Source organism: Echiichthys vipera, assembly GCF_963691815.1.
Source record: "Echiichthys vipera genome assembly, chromosome: 4".
Lineage (NCBI taxonomy): Eukaryota > Metazoa > Chordata > Actinopteri > Perciformes > Trachinidae > Echiichthys > Echiichthys vipera.
The window spans coordinates 5,801,287-5,823,374 of NC_139829.1; the positions used below are offsets into that span (position 1 = coordinate 5,801,287).

The 22,088-nt window shown below is 41.5% G+C and overlaps 2 protein-coding genes across 2 annotated transcripts; both read right to left on the bottom strand.

Moving 5' to 3' along the window:
• Positions 1–1,328: 1,328 nt before the first annotated feature.
• On the bottom strand, positions 1,329–13,993 carry p2rx7 (purinergic receptor P2X, ligand-gated ion channel, 7; the record flags this gene model as incomplete). The annotated part of the gene is made up of 13 exons (XM_083911734.1): positions 1,329–3,737; positions 4,750–4,857; positions 4,941–5,045; positions 6,640–6,705; positions 6,948–7,038; positions 7,776–7,912; positions 8,013–8,148; positions 8,862–8,942; positions 9,571–9,667; positions 12,416–12,488; positions 12,618–12,689; positions 12,766–12,913; positions 13,878–13,993. 13 exons carry the CDS (start codon positions 13,991–13,993, stop codon positions 3,237–3,239), a joined length of 1,731 nt encoding a protein of 576 aa, XP_083767860.1. The 3' UTR covers positions 1,329–3,236.
• Positions 13,994–15,468: 1,475 nt separating this feature from the next.
• On the bottom strand, positions 15,469–19,283 carry gstt1a (glutathione S-transferase theta 1a). The gene is made up of 5 exons (XM_083912314.1): positions 19,146–19,283; positions 18,371–18,458; positions 18,054–18,210; positions 17,103–17,279; positions 15,469–15,952 (listed from the first exon to the last, which is right to left on the bottom strand). Exons 1-5 carry the CDS (start codon positions 19,249–19,251, stop codon positions 15,752–15,754), a joined length of 729 nt encoding a protein of 242 aa, XP_083768440.1. The 5' UTR covers positions 19,252–19,283; the 3' UTR covers positions 15,469–15,751.
• Positions 19,284–22,088: the final 2,805 nt, after the last annotated feature.

Below are 22,088 nucleotides of genomic sequence, written 5' to 3' on the forward strand. Positions count from 1 at the left end.
TCTAAACTTAACCGTCACCTTTTTTGTCTAAACTTAACCGTCACCTTTGTTGTCTAAACTTAATCGTCACGTTTGGAAATGGTCTGTACCTGCCACTGATTAGTTGGAGAAACTGTTATATACTGCATATGGTGGCTTTTTTTGTTTATGCCTCAGAGAAACGTTCTTGTGACTAAAACCTGCGTCAGTACATCACCACACACACACACACACACACAGACACACACACACAAACACACGCACACACACAATGTAACTGCTGTTTGACTGCTGAGACTCTGATGTGCTTTTGTGATAAACAAGTTAAATCCAGCGGAGACAACAAACACTTTTATAGTGGTGCTGACTGACCTCTCCATCCACCCATTTAATCTCTCTCTACTGTGTTATGTCCCTCCATCCATTAACCCATTTGCCAATGTGCATCAGCTCATCCGTCCACCTCCACCTCCATTTGATAACCCATCCACCCCACTGCATCAGTGCACAACGTGCAGCCAACAGCGGTGAATTATTTAGATTTGGCTGCTCGGGCTGTCTGGGAACATACCGTCTCATGTACACGTACAGACACACACTTTAAATATATATCTTACTGTGCAGAAAATAGGCCAATCTAATTAACTGGAAGCACAGTAATAAGTCATTCCAAATAAGATTAAATTAAAAAGACACATGCTAACAGATCAGCCACCAGTGGGTCTTCAAACTCCAGCAAACAAAGTGCAGCAGTGAGGGGGTCAGCGGATGAGTAATGGGAGGAAACAGGGACAAGTCGTTGGGAGTTATTTCAGGCTTGTTTAACAAAGAGCCTCTTATATCGTCCAAATGGACCATTTAATAAAAACAATGGTCCAGGAGCCGGGGAGAAGTTGGAAAAGTAAAGGGCTAAAAGTGCTCGGAAATGTCAAATAGGGCCACCTGAAGAATGGCCTGCCTCTGGTGCAAACTGCTAATATTAATCTATTATTACTATTATTATTATTACTATTATTATTATTATGGTGGATCTGACAGAGCAAATGTTGGTCTGCGTTAAGGCTGATACATATGGGCATTTGTTAGAGCTCAACTATATTTAAAAAAACAAGATCGGTTGATTTGATTGAAAGTTGAACTGATTTCTGACATTTTATCCAGAATGTTCTTTAATGCTGTGTACCTGTATGGGTTTGCCTTGATTTCACCTTGGGAGATTAAACAAGTTCAGGTAATGAGACGATGTAGTCATTTTTGTTCTTATAAAGTATATTTTATTAGAAAAACAAATGTAGAACTTCCTCATTTGACTGATTTGTGCCACGCATGTTGTCGTCATCTGTGTGTAATAGGTGTCGAACAGTTTCACACAGACAGGGATTATTATTATAATTATTATCATGTACCTCCTCCTGCTATCACTCTAAACACTTGTCCTGATGTGACAAATTAAGTTTCTTATCTTTGTCTGGAGACACTTGTTTTGGACCATTTTCTCGTCTCTCGGCCAGAGCAGCTGCTCCACGTCCAACACCGGACGCCATTCACATTGATTCTCGAGAAATGAGAAACAAGTCAACAGCGTACACATGGCATGATGGGAAACACAGGAACCTACTTTACATGTTCAGCCATTTAAACCTTTGTTAGGAAACAGGTTTAGTCCTTTTTCTTGTCCAGAGTGACATCAGAAGATCTCATGTCTGCGCATCAAAATGAAAAGTTTTGAGAAATATATTTCTGAAGATCAATGACTTTTTCTGGTCCGTGCGATAAATGAGGATACAGCCAGCAGCAGGTTAGCTTAGCATAGACAGGGGGGTTTGTTTAAAACAAACCACAAACATGCGTGTCTCAAGCTGCAGCGCTTGTTAGCAGATTCAGCGGGGGGGATGAGATTTTGGTTTGGTTTCTGTAACAGGCACAATAGTAACAAACCTGGCAACTTCACTGTCACCGTGCCTGGATTACTGAACAGGACACATACCAACCAGGAAGAGGCTCCAAATGACCACAAAGAGACACAGAATTACCATTAAAGAAACTCAAAATGACCACAGAGACAGACTTACCATTTAAGAGACTCAAAATGACCACAGAGACAGAATTACCATTTAAGAGACTCAAAATGACCACAAAGAGACAAAGAATTACCATTAAAGAGACTCAAAATGACCAGAGACAGAATTACCATTAAAGAGACTCAAAATGACCACAGAGACAGAATTACCATTAAAGAGACTCAAAATGACCAGAGACAGAATTACCATTAAAGAGACTCAAAATGACCACAGAGACAGAATTACCATTAAAGAGACTCAAAATGACCAGAGACAGAATTACCATTAAAGAGACTCAAAATGACCACAGAGACAGAATTACCATTAAAGAGACTCAAAATGACCACAAAGAGACACAAAAAGACTTCAGACAGACAATGCAACTACAAAGAGACAGAAAATCACAAATAGACACAAAAAGTCTACAAAGAGGCACAAAATAACCATAAAATAACAACAAAGAGACACCAAAATACTACAGAGACAAAATTACCATAATAGGACACAAAACAACTAGAGAGACACAAAGCAAGTACAAAGAGCCTCACAACAACTATGACAATTTGCAAAACAACCACAATGACCATAAAGAGGCAAAAAGAAACTACAAAGAGACCAAAACAATTACGCAGATACACAGAACCACTCTGAGGACAGGTGGTGGGGCCTTCTGCATGTCTGTGCCCAGCAGCCCCTTGTCTCATCACCCGCCCATGGCCGTGGAGACTGATCCTGCGGACCAGACTTTGAAGAAACAAGAAAGAGTTCCGGCACGGACACTAACTCCTCATGAAGCCACAAACTGGTTTCACATTTGTGTTTGTGAACCCATGGAAGAAACACCATGCAGCATGTTTCTGCAGTGTTGGAGGTTTTGTTAGGAGCTCTGGGAGGTTAAAGAGTATATTAAGTGTTTGGGGGCTTTTTTCCCCATGTAGTAACAGAACTCTTAATCTTTCCATCCGATATGACGGATGTGAACACATTCCTGAGCAGGTTAGTGATGTTAAAAATATATTTCTGCCATCTAAAAAGGCAAAAAGCTGCTTTAAAAGGAGTAAAACTGAGAAAAGCCGTTTATATTTTTACTGAGCAGCCAAATTACTTGACATGATGTTAGCAAATGCAGTTAACACAAGCATTGTTTGACTTTGTAAGACAGATTAAACATAAAGGCACGTGGTGTTAGTGGGTCAGTCACAGCTCTCCGTTGGCGCAGGCCTGCATGGACGCCAAAATGGCAGGTCTGAAGCCGCTGTACTGTCCGTCGGGGCTCGGGTACTCCTCCCTGACTCTCCGCACGCAGCAGCTGGGGATGGCAGGGCGGGCTTCGTTAGGCTGGACCCCAAACCTCCAGCTGATGTACTGACTGTAGGCGCAGTGACGCAGGCCGGCGGTCTGGCCTCGACCGGCAGGTGGACACAAAGGGTCACGGTACAGGAGGACGGCGTCCAGCAGGGGGCGACGCAACACGAGCTGCTCGAACAGAGGAGACGAGGTGATGCAGGCGCCGTCGCTCCGCCGGCAGCACAGCTCCTCCTGAGGGAGGGAGGAGGGATGGCAGCTGCCACACCTGCACCAGGCCGGGCGGCGGGGTCTGGGGTCGGGTTTAGATTGGAGGGGAGGCTGAGCGTCGTGATCCACGCCGACACCGGGCTGGAGCAAACAGAGAACGGCTCTCAGGTGTCCTGTGTCCTCCTGTCAGGGCAAGAATGGATCAGTGAATTCTGAACATGCCTAACAAACCATCACAACAGGAAAATCTGCTAAAATAATCTTTAGAAATACATATTTTTAAATGGAGGCTGTGCTGCAGTCAATCAATCAGTTGATTCTCGGGTGGTGTGGCGACGCTTTTAAAAAAATCTGCTTTTCATGAGCTTTCTTCCATTTTTTTCTTTAAAAGGGCTTTTTCTTTTTATTATCTGAATCAAGGGTCAAAGGACAGAGAGAGTTATATGCTGCACACTTTGTACACGATAAATCTACTTGAACCAACAAAAAGGCAAAACAGGACATAAAAGAACTACAAAGAGGTATAAAACAACCACAAAGAGACACACAGCAACCACAAAAGACACAAAACAACCACAAAGAGATACACAACAACCACAAAGAGATACACAACAACCACAACAGACACAAAACAACAACAAAGAGATACACAACAACCACAACAGACACAAAACAACCACAAAGAGATACACAACAACCACAACAGACACAAAACAACCACAAAGAGATACACAACAGACACAAAACAACCACAAAGAGATACACAACAACCACAACAGACACAAAACAACTACAAAGAGACACAAAATGACTACAAAGAGGTATAAAACAACCACAAAGAGAAAATGACCACTTAAGACACAAAAATACTACAAAGAGACACAAAAAGACTACAGACAGACACAATGCAACGACAAAATACACAAAAAGTCTACAAAGAGACACAAAATAACCATAAAATAACCACAAAGACACTAAAATACTACAACGAGCCACAAAACAACCACAATGACCATAGAAAGGCAAAAAGCAACTCCAAACTAATTTAAGCTGCAGTAACGCCCACAGAAAGTCATCCTTAATTCCACACTGACGACGCTTCGGCCCTGAAAGTCTAATTTATTTGAAGATCATATCTCAGAGCAACAGATGGATTTCAGTAGTAATAACCTGTTCCTCTGTGCAGCAGCTTCACCTTGAGTGGCTGAACAGCAATGGTTTTGGCGTCCTGTAGACTCTTCTTCTGTGACCTCTTCACCAGTCGAACGTTGCTCTCGTCCACGTAGGACACACACAAGATGCACTGCAGGGACAGACGAGACCGTCAGAGAGACCATCTGATCACAGCCATTCGATCAAGTATCACATCATCGAACCGTTCATCACCTTCTTTTTGTCTTGGACCGACTCCACTTTCTTCTCGGAGTAGTTCTGTCCAACCTCCGCGGAGTAACAGCTGGTTCCAATCAGCCAGTCAATGGTCACGGTCGTCTGGAGGAGAAAGTTTCACACTTCATCTACGACGTACTCATCCTGCTTCACATTTGCCTGCACAGCCTCCACTGACGCATTAACGCACCTGGGAGCTGTGTTGAATACAAAACATGGCTTTATTTTAGGGAGACACTGAACATCTGTATCGGATGATATTCACCTTTTTGAAGGCAAATAAGAGGGTTGACTCAGACACTGCTACTGCAGCTGTGCAGAAGAAGCCACTGACTGGACACGACCATGGACGTATTATGAAATACCCCCCCAACTAGACACCCAAACTCAAAGTCTACTTTCAGTCATTTGGCAACTCCTTGTGCTTATTTTTGATGTGTTTTCAGTCATTTCATCTAGGACTGAAACAATTACTCCTGTAACTCGATAACAAAAAAAGGTTTATTCCTGCCGTGCGCGTTATGCGGCCTGCTCAGTGCAGGGACCACTGTTCCACACAGACCGTTTTTGCAGATGAGAACCACTACAGCCTAACCTGACTCCTCTTTTGAGATCTTTGGGAAGGGACGGAAATACTGGTTGCTGATTGGATAAACCATCTGTCTATCACCAACATACGGGCCAAATCAACCAATCAGAACGAAGCGTATGACGTAATAACAGAGCGAAGCAAAGCTCAGAAAGGAAACAACATGTGGGTAAAGGATATTTGCTGTTTGTGTAACGTGAATTTACAGATCAAAGGCCCAATTTCAGGAGCCCGGTCCATGTTCATCAGAAGGATCCAGAGAGAAAAGAGTTAGTGAGCGGCTTGCTCCATAGCTGCTCATCTCATCTGTGGAAGCCTCCATGTTGTTTACACTCAACAGTCACTTCTCATTTAGTCACACCGAAATATAGTTTTTTTATCTGATTACTCTGTTAATCAATAGATTCGTCGGTAGAATAATCGATTACAAAATTAAAATTACAAAAATATTCGATAGCTGCAGCCCTAGTTTCATCATCTTTTTGTGGTCTTTTGAATCTGCTTTAGTTGTTTTGCGTGCGTCTGGTTGTTTGTAGTCATTACGTGTATGTTTGTGATTGATTTGTGTCAATCATTTTGCATCTCTGCAGTCATTTTGGGTCGTTTGTGGTTGTTTTGTGAGGATTTGAGCTTTTTTAGCATCTATTTGTGATAGTTTTGTCTTTTTGTGACTAAGGGCCCCTGACCTTATGGGCCCCTGTGTCTGTGCCCGGTAATCCATCCATCCATGGACACGTTGCTGGCATGATGAGCTGCAGAGGCACCATAAAATCAGGCCTAAAGTAGGGGACTGGGCACTTGGTGTCACTGTATGGGGAAAGTTATGCACCAAATTCCACAATGGAATCCCATTTTTTTTTACCTATAAAGATTTTTGTAAGACTTCTTTTCTGCTGCAGCCACAGTTCTTCATTTCAACATTCACACAGACTTGTTGCCTCCTGCAGCTTTCCTCTCACAGACAGACGTATTGAAATGAATCCAGTCAGTCCAGATGCAGCCCCCATTGATGCCACCCACATCTTGTGCACTCCTAACACTGAACGCCACTGTGTTCAGCACTGACGGAGGACGAATGCATGAATGAACACTTTTGTGGTCTCTCACCAGAGCGTAGTACGACAGCGTAGAGCCGATGTAGATGATGAGCTGGATGAAGCTGAACTTTCCCGCCTGGAAAACAGATCAAACTGTCACCTGTTTGTTTTTCCAACTCCTCCAGAGTCAGAGAAACCCTGAGGTCAGGAGTTCCTGTGTGCAAACAGACTTTATGATAAAGGGCATTTTGCAACCACAACAAAAGCGGATGTTAAACTAGGTAGCAACATTTTTTAGGATATTAAGTCTAACAATGTTAAGTGTAGAGAAGGCTGATGGTAATAAGAGAATAAGATGGGTAAAAGAAGCCAACCCACCTGTCCGAACACCATGACATCAAACCTGATCCCGAAGGCTTTGTAAAGCGTCCGCTCCTCCACGCCGTTCACCGTGTTGTACTTTGCATATCTGAGCAAACGACAGCAGGGAAATGAAAAAACACTGCAGCACACAGCAACACATAAAGCAGGGATATTTACCCCAGATCTAGCCTCACATCAAGTCTAGTCTGGTACACTCTGTTTGCTCATTTTTGATTTCAATATACAATGTTATTATTAATAATAATATTATTATTATTATTATTATTATTATTATATGATATATATATAAATGTATCTATGGTCCTATAATATTAATAATAGACTACATATTAAGAGTCTATAGTCCTATAATAATAATAATAATAATAATAGACTATATATTAAGAGTCTATAGTCCTATAATAATAATAATAATAATATTAATAAGACTAATAATAATATATTAAGAGTCTATAGTCCTATAATAATAATACTAATAATATAAATAATAATACTAATAATAAAATATTAAGAGTCTATAGTCATATAATAATATTAATAATAATTAATAATAATAAATATATTAAGAGTCTATAGTCCTATAACAATTATAATAATATATAAGAAGAAGAAGAAGAATAGACAATATATTAAGAGTCTATAGTCCTATAATAATAATAATAACAATAATAATAATAGTAATAAGAAGAAGAAGAAGAAGAAGAAGAAGAAGAAGAAGAAGAAGAAGAAGAAGAAGAAGAAGAAGAAGAAGAAAAGAAGAAGAACAGACAATACAATAGTAGTCCTGCGTGACTGTGGAGACGACCTTTGACCCCGGCTCACCTGAAGTTGAGTCCGGGGTAGAGCGTCTTGTTGCTCTCCTTCTCGTCCAGCCGTCTGAAGGAGTATTTGGGGAGGCAGCGCTGCATGAGCCCGTCCAGGTTGCAGTCCCAGTTGATCAGGATGCCGATGACGCCCCCCTGTGGTCAACAGAGGAACCACATAACAATGTTGATTTTTCTTTCTTCACTTTCATCCCTGAACACTAACTGAAGAATCCTCTGGACTCGATGCCCTCACCTCCACGGACATTTCAGAGAACTTCTCCCCGGCCTCCCTCACCATGTCCCCCAGTCTGAAGATGGGACACAGCGAGTCCTTCCCCCGCTGACAGCTCCTCAGGTAGGCGTCGTTCATCTCTGGGAGGATGTTCCTCCTTTTGGGCAAAGATTGAAATTATGAAATAAAAACAATGTAATTAAAAGTTTAAATCATGGGATAAAAAGATGATAAAAAGTTTAAATTATTGGACAAAAGGTAAATTATGATTATCTTATCTTTGCACATTTTTACGGCACTTTGAACATTTTCACCGTACTTTTGTATATATTACTATTGTAAATTGATATTATATATATATATACTGTTTTATATTTCAGTTTTTCCAAAGATATAGTTTATTGTATACTATATATTGTTGTTGTTAATATGTTGTTTGTATGGCTGGAGTTTGCAACAAAAATAATTTCCCCCTGGGATTATTAAAGTATTTCGGATTCTGAATCTGAAAAAATATGAGATAAAAATCATAACTATGTGATAAAAGATTTGAGATGAAAAGTTGAAATAAGGATTCAGGCATGACATAAAATGCATATTGTGAAGACACCCCCAAATCTTGTCACAAATCCTGTTTTCCAGAGGAGCTCATGTTATTTAGAGTGGAGCTCCTGCTGAAGTTCACACAAGTGAATATTACAGTATTTTCACCTTATTTTCAGAGAATTTTCACCTTATTTTCAGTGCTTTTTTAGTTCTGATTTAATTAATTAATGTTTTAGTTTAATTCTTGGATGTCTGAGCGTCCCTGAACACACCGTAAACACAGTCTCCAAGACTCTGCAGCTGCATTACAACAAAACAACTCACCTGATGAAGTTGAAGGCAGGGAACCTGATGTTGTTTTTGATGAGGACTGTGAAGTTCTCAGCTGCTGCCAGCAGAGCGGGTCTGCAGCACAGAAACATTGAAACACATGTTACACACGGGACTCAGCACAGAAAGATTTGCATTACTTAACGAGCAAATTATGTGTCTTCTTTACAAATGAAAAAAAAGAATAAATGGAAGAAAATGTTATAAATGTATCCTAGCTAAAGTCTATATACATGGGTGTACATTTACCCCCCCTCCTTTTTTATACATTAATTATGAACAGTATATACAAAAACTATTGAGTCTTATACCAATACAAAGCCATGAAAACAATGCATGTTAATATAGTGTTGCAAATTGTGCCTTTAATATCCTTTTTTTGGATCAGAATCTTTGATGTAACTGCAGTTTGTTGTAATTCAATAAAGTTTGAACATTTTAATAACAAATCGACTGCACCTTCATTTTAAAAGAGACTCAAAAGCTGTGGCCCAAAAATGACACTCAATAGTTCTAAGTGAGTTTTGAATATGTGATGTGTTTAAGTGGCACAAAAGTGACACAATTAAATACCGTTCAAACAGTTGATGTGCTGTAAAAGCAACTAAAGAGACAACTTCTTTCTGCTGCCCCCAAGTGGCCAAACATATCATCACAGGTTTAAGTGGTGCCTCAAACTGAATCCTGAAATAGTGGAGTTTACCTGGGAGGGGTGGTCTTGGTTTCTACGGGACACCACGCAGAGACCTCGCAGGTTTTCCTCAACACATCAAACTTCACACACGATCCCGTCTTTATTCCTGCACAAAACATACAGAAGAACAGGTAACTCACAGATATCACTGTGAACCTTTTAGACAAACCCTTTTTGTATTACAAAGTTTTCTAATTTGTTCTGTTTAGATATGCCATTTAAATGAGACATTATGTTATAAAATATAAGCCAATCTTCACACATTTCCAGAACAGAAATGTGAACACTGGATAAAACCAGGTTCAAAATTCTTGTTTCATTTTAATGACGAATTAGAGTCAAAGGTTTTTACAGATGTCTCTTTTTATCACTCCATAAAATCAGAAAATACATAAAAAGTCATTTCTCTGCATGTTTTCTGAATAAATGTCTAAATGAGGCTGTGAATGTAAAATCCTTCAGAATAAAAGAGGAATGAAAGTGTAAAGTTTGGTGTCTGTAAGTGCTGCTGAAGTGCAGATTTAAAAACATTTAAACAGATTTATTGTAAACCATTAAACTTCCCCACTCCGTTACTGACATTAAGATGATGATTTTTTTATATTACAAGTTGTCTAAAATGTTTAAATATGCAAATGAGGCAATGTTAACTTTTGGTGAATTTATGAGAAATCTATAGAAACAAACAGACAAAGTGAGTAAAATAAATGTTTTCCAACAGTTAACAAAAGCAAAATTGAAAAGTGCACGAAATGGTGTGAAGTATCTGCCCCTTAACTTGACTGATTCTGTCACAACCGAGTTTGATTTCTGCAGCACCTGAGGACGATTTAGCTGAACTTACAACTGCAACACATTAACGACACATTCCTCTGCATCGTGTGGAAACAAGTTTCAATTCACACAAAATTAAAGTGTCATTCGGGCGTAGAATCATCCCATGGTCTTTTTCAGCACTTACATGCATCAAATAAACCATCGAGACAGTTTTTTTCATGTAACAACTATTAACGGAGGAAAACGAAGCACCAACAACGTAGTTAGAGTGTTTTACAGACTTACCTACTGGCCCCTGTACCAGCTCCTCTCATAGTAAAGTCCATTCAAGTGGATTACCAAAGTCAATCCCAAAGGAAGGAGCCCATTGGTGCTTTGTTTTCTGTGTAGGGACTCTTCTCATGCTGCTGCAGAGGTTTGCTGTTATTTTGAGCAGTATTAGCGGTTAAAAAAGATGTTTTAATGCCTTCACCGTACTGCCCCGAGCTAATCACTGTTAGCCACGTGCTGAAAAAGACCATGGGATGATTTTGCGTCGGAATTCCACTTTAAGAAGAAAGCCCAAAGAGCTTTCCATAGACTACTAAAAATACAGATACAGAAAGAAATTCAAACTCAAGGAAAAAAAATACTTCGTTTTGAGGGTGAGAAAAAAGAGCTTGGTGAACAGTACAAAGTTCCTACAGCACACGTGAAGCGGGTTTATAATTTCCTACAGCATATGTGGACCAGTTTCCTCAGGTTCCTGCGGCACAAGTGAACCAAGTTCCTCAGGTTCCTACAGCACATGTGAACCAGGTTCCTCAGGTTCCTACAGCAAACGTGAACCAGGTTTATTAGGTTCCTACAGCACATGTGAACAAGGTTCCTCAGGTTCCTACAGCACATGTGAACAAGGTTCCTCAGGTTCCTACAGCACATGTGAACAAGGTTCCTCAGGTTCCTACGGCACACATGAACCAAGTTCCTCAGGTTCCTACAGCACATGTGAACTACAGTAGGTTCCTCAGGTTCCTACAGCACGTGAACCAGGTTCCTACAGCACATGTGAACCGGGTTTATCAGGTTCCTACTACACACGTGAACCGGGTTCCTCAGGTTCCTACAGCACATGTGAACCAGGTTACTCAGGTTCCTTGAGCACATGTGAAAAAGGTTCCTCAGGTTCCTACAGCACACGTGAACGGGGTTAATCAGGTTCCTACAGCACATGTGAACAAGGTTCCTCAGGTTCCTACGGCACACGTGAACCGGGTTTATCAGGTTCCTACTACACACGTGAACCGGGTTCCTCAGGTTCCTACAGCACATGTGAACCAGGTTACTCAGGTTCCTTGAGCACATGTGGAAAAAGGTTCCTCAGGTTCCTACAGCACACGTGAACGGGGTTAATCAGGTTCCTACAGCACACGTGAACCAGGTTCCTCAGTTTCCAACAGCACATGTGAACAAGGTTCCTCAGGTTCCTACGGCACACATGAACCAAGTTCCTCAGGTTCCTAAAGCATGTGAACCAGGTTCCTCAGGTTCCTACAGCACATGTGAACTGGGTTTATCAGGTTCCTACAGCACACATGACCTTGGTTTATCAGGTTCCTACAGCATGTGAACCAGGTTCCTCAGGTTCCTACAGCACATGTGAACCAGGTTCCTCAGGTTCCTACAGCACATGTGAATCAGGTTCCTCAGGTTCCTACAGCACACGTGAACCAGGTTCCTCAGGTTCCTACAGCACATGACAACCAGGTTCATCTGGTTCCTACAGCACATGAACCGGGTTCCACAGGTTCCTACAGCACATGACAACCAGGTTCATCTGGTTCCTACAGCACATGAACCGGGTTCCACAGGTTCCTACAGCACACATGAACCGGGTTTATCAGGTTCCTATAGCACACGTGTACCAGGTTTATTAGGGTTCTACAGCACATGTGAACCAAGTTTATCAGGTTCCTACAGCACGTGAACCAGGTTCCTCAGCTTCCTACAGCACCGGTGAACCAGGTTCCTCAGCTTCCTAAAGCACAGGTGAACCGGGTTTCTCGTGTGCTTGTAAGTGAAGGAGAAAGGATTTTACCGTGGCTCTGCTGGTCCCAGCCTCCTTTCTCACAGTCCTGATCACTGCGACACAGTCTGCCTTTACCAGGAACCTGGAATATAAACACTGCTGCAAAATAAGAAAGGTTTGCTAACTCTTTGCATGACTCATCGTACCTATATAACTAATGGCACAACTATTTAAAATATGATAATTATTAATATTAATGATGAAAGAGCACCTCTGGACATTTCCCCTGCTTCTGGTTCTTTGTCACGATGACGTTGGTAACCACAAAGAACGAGTTTTTGTCCTGAAAAACAAAAGATAAAAGCAGCTTTAAGCTCTCCTCTTGGTAAAAGAGAAATGACACAGAGGACTGAGACTACCTGTGCAGGCCCGCTGTAGTCCACCACGTCCCAGACCACGTCCCCGACCCCGGGCAGGTGGGTCTGAGCAACTCCCTTCACCTTGGTGGTGACAGAACTGACAACCAGGTCAAACTCCTGGTACTTCCTGTTCCACAGCAGCATGATGCTTCAAAATAAAAGACGTACTTTTAAATGCAAATTACACATTAAAGGTCAGTTTGTTAGTACCAGTCAACCTGTGATACCTGTTATATAATGAGGAAATTATAAGAAATAAATATCATAATTAATGGCAATGTGAAAAGAAATTATGAGATGAAACAATGAGATAAAAATTAGGATTATGAGATTTAAAACAATAAGATGAAATTCAGATTTTATGGGATTAAAAGTCACAATTCTGAGAAAAGAAATGTCTAAATTATCTAAGTTTGATAAATTTCATAATTATTAGATTAAATATTGAGATACATTTCATAATTATGAGATGAAAAAGGTCAAAATTCAGAGATTAAAAAAAGCACGATAAAACTAATAATTATGAGATTCAAAAATATGACGTAAAATCATAATCATGTATCACTGATACTGTATCACTGATACTGTAAAAAAAAATTATGAGATAAAACGGTCGTAATTCTGAGATTAAAGAATATGAGAAACAATTCATATTTATGAGATTAAAGATGTGATAAAAATCCTAATGATGAGATTTATTTAAAAAAAACGAAATAATAATTATGAGATTCAAATGTATGAAATAAAACAATGAGATTTTTATTTGATCTTTCTGTCATAATTCGGAGATTTAAATTATGGGGTAAAAAGTCGAAATATGGGATACAAAATTAATGAAATTATGAGATGAAAAATATTATGTATTAATAGGAAAATATAAGAGATTTATATTCTAAAAATAGAACATCGTTATACAGTATATTTCCAACATATATAACATATGAGGACCTGACTCCCTGGAGTTCTTCTCAGCCTCATACATAATATTAATAAAGATCCTTGTTAATGATCAGTTATTGAGTTTATGGTGTTTGGCTGAAGTCAGCTGGGACCGCAGCCGCTCCCCGGACGTGTGAGCCGCCGCTGCGGGGGCACACACACTGTTCACTCACCAGATAACCAGCAGAATGGCTCCGTTAAAACTCCACTTGAGAGAACCGAGCCGGACGCTCTGGATCCGGACCAGCTTGTTGGTTTCATACTGACACAGAGCTCCGCAGCACGGCATGGTTCTTCTCCAGTGAGGGGGGATCCGTGACTCACTTCTTCCCTCTTCTTCCTGTGTGCACGAGTCACGTGATGTCCAGATTCCTGCAGCTGCTCTCACTTCATCACACACATACACACACACACACACACACACACACACACACACAGAGAGAGAGACACACACACACACACACACACACACACACACACACACAGGCACACACACACACACACACACACTCAGACAGACACAGACACAAACACAGACAGACACACACACACACACACACACAGACAGACACAAACACAGACACACACACACACACACACACACTCAGACAGACACAAACACAGACACAGACACACACACACACACACACACATAGACAAAGAGACACAAACACAGACACACTCACACACACACTCACGCACACACGCACGCAAAGAATGACATAATATATTAATATAGTGTAATCTTCCACTTTCAGAGTCACCATCAGTCATGATCATCACTACTAAATATGCATTATTGTCCAGAATTTAAACCCTTTTAAAAGTCATAATTAGGAAAAAAAACTCACATGCTAAATTAAAATTAAAGACATAATCACATAAGATGAAAGAATTTGAGAGAAAAATTCATAACTACCAAATAAAAATTGAGATAAAAACTCACAATTGTGAGTTGCTGTTTGTTTGTTTTTAAATTAGATTAAAGGCAATTATTAGATGAAAGAATTTGGGAAAAGAAATCAGATAGTGAATTCAAAAAAGTCGCAAATAAATTAAATAAGAATAAGATAAAAAGTTTTGAGTTTGTTTTTTTAAAAATGAAATTAAAGACAATTAGATGAAAGAATTTGAGATAAAAATTCAGAATAAAGAAATAAAAGGTCTGATCGTTCTGCTTTTCCCTGTCTTTTTCTATCTGTATATAAGAATACACATCTTATATGTATTTTGCATCTTACATATTATCCAATAAATGAATCAATCAGAACAATAATAGTAGAATTCATTATCTGCAGCAAGAAAAGAGCAACAAACACAGGACATCACTACACTGGAGCTAAAGATATGCAGGAGATTGCAGTGTTGTCCTCCCCGTGTGCACACTTGAACATGAATAAATGAATAAAATAAAAAAAGAACATTCTGAGGATCTTTCTATGACACAAACATGTGAGAACGTGGAAACAAAACCAGACAAATAATCTGGTATTGTGCTTCCCTTACTGACATAAAGAGCTTCTTGTTCCCTGCAGGAAGAGTGCGGACTGGGAGAAAACAATGACCAAGTCTCTGCAGCCGTCACTTGTGCGGAGCTGAAACGTCGGACACCCAAAGCACTTTTTCCATTTCATTCCACTAAAAACAGGGAAATACAGCACTTTACACCCCACTGAATTTATCGGACAGCTGTAGATAACATTAATCTGCAGATTGAGTTTACGAGACAAAATATTTAACAATGTTTCTTTTTATTGATGCAGGGTTTGAATAGTTGCTTTGTGGGGATCATGGATTCATTCATGACAGTTCAGCAGGAATGAAACACATGTCTTATACACAATGAGATGTTTGTCCTCATTCCCGGCTTAAAAAGTTCCAGACAAAAATGTTTTCCTTTTTTCGGCAAATCAAATTCTGTTGTTTTTCTGCAGGGGTTTACCTAAATCAGACTTCACGAGATGCACAGGAATTCTGCTGAGAACATTCACAATATAAATCCCATTAAGATCATTTATTGACAGTGGTTTCATCTGTGTGTTTGTGCTCAGCTGAAAATCTTCTGAAACTTTGGTTTGAGCATCTCCAGGCCGCTGTTGTTCTGCATCTTCTGCGGCAGGCTGCCCACCTCCATGATCACCTCGTGAGCTTCGTCAAACAGCTTTTCACCGAGCGCCTTCTTCACTCGCTCTCTCCAGGCCGTCAGCTTCGGCCGGCCTTCAAACACGTCCAGGCCTGTTCCTACGGGCTGCAAAACACAGCGAACAACCTCAGTCCAGCAGGGGGCTGACTCCAAAAATAAAGTGTGATTGAATAGAAGTCAATGAGAAAAATGAGCTGACTTCTCACTTGATTCATCACCTCAGTAAACATTTTCCTAATAAGTTAAATAAAGAGATCAACATTTTAATGACATACCGTATTGGCGTGAATATAAGACAGGTTTTTTTACTGGACATATGTCTAAAAAAGTGGGGTTGGATATAGCGTAGAGCCGTGACTCACAACTACAACTTAGCTAAACGACAACTGAGGAGTTATGACGCCAATTTTAAGATAATGGTGATTAACGCAGCGGAGTCCAACAACTGTCAAGCAGCCACGAAACACGTTGGCACAGACTGTAATGTTGGAAGATGGTGAGCCCAAAAAGACCCTCTTTAAAATGCGTCAATCAAAAGAGGAATTAGGAAACAGCCATTACGAGAGCCGTTATTCAGCTGAAGGCTTTGGAAATCGCAGATTACATTTTTTTATAATCCTTATTTGCATATACAATTATTTTCTTTATTAAAACAAGATTTGGTCTTCAAATAGTCTTTTTCCAAGCTTGATTCTAAAGAAAAGAAATGGAGGGTCGTCTTATATTCGGGCCAATACGGTAATAATGATACAACAATACATTTGATTTACATAGCTCCTCTGAAACAAATCAAACTAAGATCAACAAAAATGACAATGCTATGGTTATGATTATGAAGCTATTGCACTGTATCATTTTGTATGTGTCAAAATGTTAAATGTAAATATATATGGGGGGGGGGAGGTATTTTGCAAAGGTTGGTAAGCCATTCAAAGGTCTTCAAGCCCCACTGCCTTTGTGCCGCACGTCTAGATCTTAGAACAACAAAGCTGAATCCAAATGTCCTCGAGATTCATGGACCTCAGCTTTAGGTGCTGTGACTTACACTTCAAAAGTTACAGGCCAAATTATAAAGTTTATTGTTGTAGTGCCACCATCTGGCCAAATTACACCAAATTCACTAGGTCGCCAGCAATACACCCGGAAAGTGTGAAGTAGATCGGATGAACAGTTCTCGAGATATGCAAATTACAAACACACGGACAGATTCATAGCTTTATTCATATACCAGCAGTAGAAACAGAAGAAGTATTACCTGCATGATCTCAACGATAGCCACCAGATCCGCCAGAGAGACTTTGTCTCCGATGATGAATGGTTTGTCCTGCAGGAATTTCTCTTCCAGCATTTTGAGCGACTGATTCAGATCCTCAACGGCTGCGTCCATCTTCTCCTTCGGGACCTCTGAGCCCATGATGACAGGAAACAGAGCCTGCAAAGACGAGCGGTTAGGCTTTGGTACAACAACGTAGCCTCAGCATAATAATGATAATGTTGCAATTGACCAATCACAGCAGAGCAGACCAATGAGAGCACACTGGGCTTTTCGGGCGGAGGGGCAGAAGCTCAGACAGAGCCAAACAGAGATGCTGCATGGGTGCTGCAGCAATGGACACTATGAGCAATATGTGTTTTTTGAAGATCAAAGCATGTAAACCTATTGTAGCTGACCTCAAAAATACAAATATGACTCTGAAAACTAGCATTATAGTGCATCTATAATATTCGGTAACATGTGTACAGTGTGGCATCTTTTCCCAATATGTGATATTTATAAGTACATTTTGGTCATGAGGACAACAACGTTGGACAGCTATTGGATGGATTGCCATGATTGCCATTTGGTACATCCATGCCCTTCTGAGGATGATTCTTAATGACTTTGGTGAATCATTAGCATGATAGTGTGAAAGTGCTAGAAAAGTTAATGTCGACATAAACAACACATGAATGTGACTTTAAAGATTGTGTAAAGCGATTACAAGTGTGATCTAAGTCTGTCACACTACAGAAAAATGGGTTTCTAACCACCCGGCCAAATTTGAATGAATACAAATATTGCTAAGTATAAAACAATAAGGTTTCAAAACGATAAAAACCAAGCAGTACTCTCTGAAAATGTCAGTGCCACAAGAAAAAAATCAAATGTGTGTACTGAAGCGTGTCAGGTGAGGACACAGCACCGGGGTTGATGTGGGTCTCGTACTCTGAGCAGGAAAACCTTTGACCCGTGAGCTCGGAGGTTCATATGCTGCCATGAGAGGTATTCATTAACACGAGCTCGCTGCCGCAGCTCAGTCGGATACCAGTGATCAGCCATTGACCCCGCATGTTTCTGCGCCATGTACTTCAGGATGGCAACGCTGCAACACAAGACAAGCGTGAAGAAAAATCAGAGGAACTGACCCCGAAAACTGTGACAGCAGCCTTTGAAAGAACCCAGACTCTTCCTCACTGGCTTCCTTCAAACTATTCAACTTCAGATGTGAAGAAGTGAGTCCTAAACCCAAAGCATGGCTGTACCTTTCAGTCAGAATGAAGCTTCCATCCTTCATGACAGGAACCTTCCTCAAGGTGCTGATTTTTCCAAACTCTTCGCCAAAGTGCTCTCCTGGGACAAAAACAAAAACAACACATGAGCATCACGGAAGTGTTATAAAAATATTATAAAAAAGATTGCAGGTATGCAAAGAGTTGTTCCACCATTTAGAGGAAAAGAGAGAACGGAACAATATGAAACGAACGTTTGTTTAAAATCTCCCTCCCCTTTTCATTCTTATCTGCTTTTCAAAAACTTCTCTGTCCTTTGTTTTCTTTCCTCCAGCACGTCTCTGTTAAACTCGATCACCTCAGGGACGCAGGAATGTTTTGTCTGGATGCTTTGACCTCCGACCCACGACATCCAACCCACTGTTTGCCCGTTTAAAGTCAGTCATCTAAGAGTTAATGTAACTCTACTCCTCGCTGGTTCAGAATGACAGTCAGCTTTCTGGGTGAAATGTGGAAACGCAAACTGAGGGCCCAGAAGGGGAGTTAAAATCCTATGGCCTCCAAAATGTTTTACAGAGTTACCAACGTGAAGAGAAAGAAAAAGGCTCCAATCATACTGCAACCGCAGATGTCTGGGGCTGGAGCTTATGCAACTAGTGTAAAGTCTGCAGGGCGTCAAACTCGACAAACATCTGGTGACTCTTTGTGCACGTTTCCAAACGCGTGAGCTAATCTCTACTAACGACACACAGGAATCAGATGCATGCATTCACAAAGTCTCTGTCTATATGTCTGTCTGTGGGATTACCTGCCGCGAGGTCCACCAACTTAAACTCAAAGGGAATCCTGACAGCTTTGGCAAACAGGAAGACGGAGCGGCAGGGCTGGGAGTGCAGGTCCAGATAGAGCTCCATCACGTCAGAGTCTCAAGTTCTGCTGTGTGTTCAGTCGTCTCCTGCAGCGCCTGTTATCCTTCTGTCTGTGCAGGACTCCGCCTCTTCCTCGCTGTGAGCGGCTCATTGATTTTTAAATGGTGGTGACAGATCAAAGTAAGCAGGCCGTCGTGGTTGAGCAGTCTGACCTTTGGCCTTGGCTTGGCCCGACGTTTTGTAAACACTGCAGAGATTATCACACTTTCATCTACTTGTTCTTCTAATGTGTGATTCATCGTCTTCTTCATAATGAGTTTACAGCAGCAGTCAGACGTGTGAAAACAGGGTTTGACTTAGTAAATAATCACATGATAAAGAGTTCAAATGCTTTATTTCCTGTGAAGACCCTGTCTTTTTCTCCACTTTGTGTCCTTAAATGTATCACATTGACTATACTGACTTGTATCTGAGCATAGCTTGTCACTAGAGAGGTGTTTTCACAACTAATAAGATGCTAACTACATGTTTAATGTTTAGTCAGTATCTTGAGCAATGCTGCTCTGTGTGCCCTGAATTGCCCCCCGGGGACAAATAAAGTTTTTTGAATTGAATTGAATTGAATTGAATTTGAGAGGTACAGGCCTTTCATGTATAAAACAAAAAGTCTTAAATCTTTAATTTCAGCTCATGAAAAAAATTGCCAGATGTCCAGTCTCACCACGAGCTCCCACTCCTGTGATAGAAGAAACATAATGTGGTGTCACTCACTCACTCATCTTCAACGGCTTATCGGGGTTGGGTCGCGGGGGGGGGGGGCAGCAGCTCTAGCATGGAACCCCAAACTTCCCTTTCCCGGGCCTCATTTACCAGCTCTAACTAGGGGATAATCTCTCCACCGAGACCTCCTCCCAGTTTAACGGGCCTGAACCATCTCACAGGAGTTCCTCACGGATGACTAAGCTTCTCTACCTCTCGCACAAGCTCCTGCTTCTTCCTCCATGGAGAGGTGACGTTCCACGTCCCCAGAGCCAGCCCCTGCCACCCAGATGTGGTCCGTCAAGGCCCTCGACCTTCACTAGGTGTGGCAGCTCATCCGACACCAGAAAGTTCTTCTTGACAACAAACTGGACTGGAAATCTAACACAGAGGCTGTGTACGAGAAGGGGCTGAGCAGGCTCTATTTCCTTAGGAAGCTGAGATCCTTGAACGTGTGCAGCAAGATGTTGGAGATCTTCTACCATTCGGTTGTTGCCAGCGCCATTTTCTTTGCTGCTGTGTGTTGGGGCAGCAGCATCAGAGCCAGTCACACCAACAGACTTAATAAAAAACACCAGGAAGGCTGGCTCTGTACTTGGTCTCAGGCTGGAGTATTATCCATCATAGACAATGATCAGAGCCCTCTCCATCACACTGTGGTCAGACAGCGGGGTAGCTTCTCACACATATGGAGCCGATCCCAGCTACCATCGGGCATGAGGCGGGGTCCACCCTTGACAGGACGCCAGTCTATCACAGGGCACATAGAGACAAACAGAGTCATCAATGAACCTAACACCTGCATGTCTTTGAACTGTGGGAGGAAACCGGAGAACCCAGAGAAAACACACGCAGACACGGGGAAAACGTGCAAACTCCACACATTCTACTGTGAACCTGTAACACGTAAACCTCTGTCAAAGCTTCCAAAAGATGGGGCCAGTCCACTGCCCTGCTTTAGACCTGAGGGATAACCTCTGTTTCCAAACTGGAATAGAGGGCCCTTAACCTGACTATTGCCAGATGATTTTCGTTCCACCTTGCTTCCCCCTTGACTCCGCCTAGCTCCACTCAACCATCCGGGATTATTCCATTGCAGAGGGATTTCAGGGTTCGAAAAAAAGGGTCAGGCCAATCAGGACCGCTGGCAGGGTTTAATAGATGTGACGTAGTGGAGAACGACTGGAAGCAGGCGTCAACATCAAGGCTGCTATTTCATCCATGTTGTCCAATCTAGAGAATATTTCTTGTTTAAAAGAACACCAGAGAACGGCTCTGAAGGCTTTTGGTGTTGGAAACCATGTTTTCGCCCGTCGCTCTCATCAGCATCACCGGTTGGTTTCGATGCGAGTGGTTGAAGTAGCACATCAATAAAGATGACTGACAAGTGGTTTATCCAATCATATGCAAGGATTTTTGATAAGGCCCAGCCTCCTGAAATCGCTTCCCAGTCGAGCGATTCCAGATGGATGAGGAAAGCAAGGACGGACGAAATTCATCTGGCGAGAGTCAGGTTAGGGGCCCCTCTGCTGTGATTACAGCCATGTAAATGTTTTTCTCCACCCTTCTCTTTTTATCTTGACCCTGTTGTTATGAATTAAACCGTCATACACATTTGTTATTTTTGATGGCGACAACTCGGGCCAGGCTATATCTTTTCGGACATTGTTTTCAGTTTTTTAAATTAAGCTGTGTCTTCAGTATGTGTGCGCGTCTGAATACTTGCAACTTATCCGTGTAGCTTGGTGGTGCTTTGCCGGACTGAGCTGCGCCCTGCGATCGTGCTAGCTGCCACGAACACCGCTGAATCCTCTCCATCAGTGATTTCGGCTGTGTGATTACTTTCACCGGGAAGCCCCTTCTTGCTAGGTCCGCCGTTGCCTCCTCCACGTCTCTTATGCTGTTTTCCCGTCTTCATATGAAACTCTCAGTCGGGCTGGGTAGATGGTTTGGAACTAAATGTTTTTTTCCTTCAGGAGCCTCCGCACCTACGCATATTTCCTCCTTCTGACTAGGATTCCTGGCGCGTAGTCATGGTCCAAGTTAATCTTGGAAATTCCCCACGTGAAGCCTTTCTTTTGCCATGCAAGTTTAATGATTTCTTCTTTCATCCTGAAACTGAG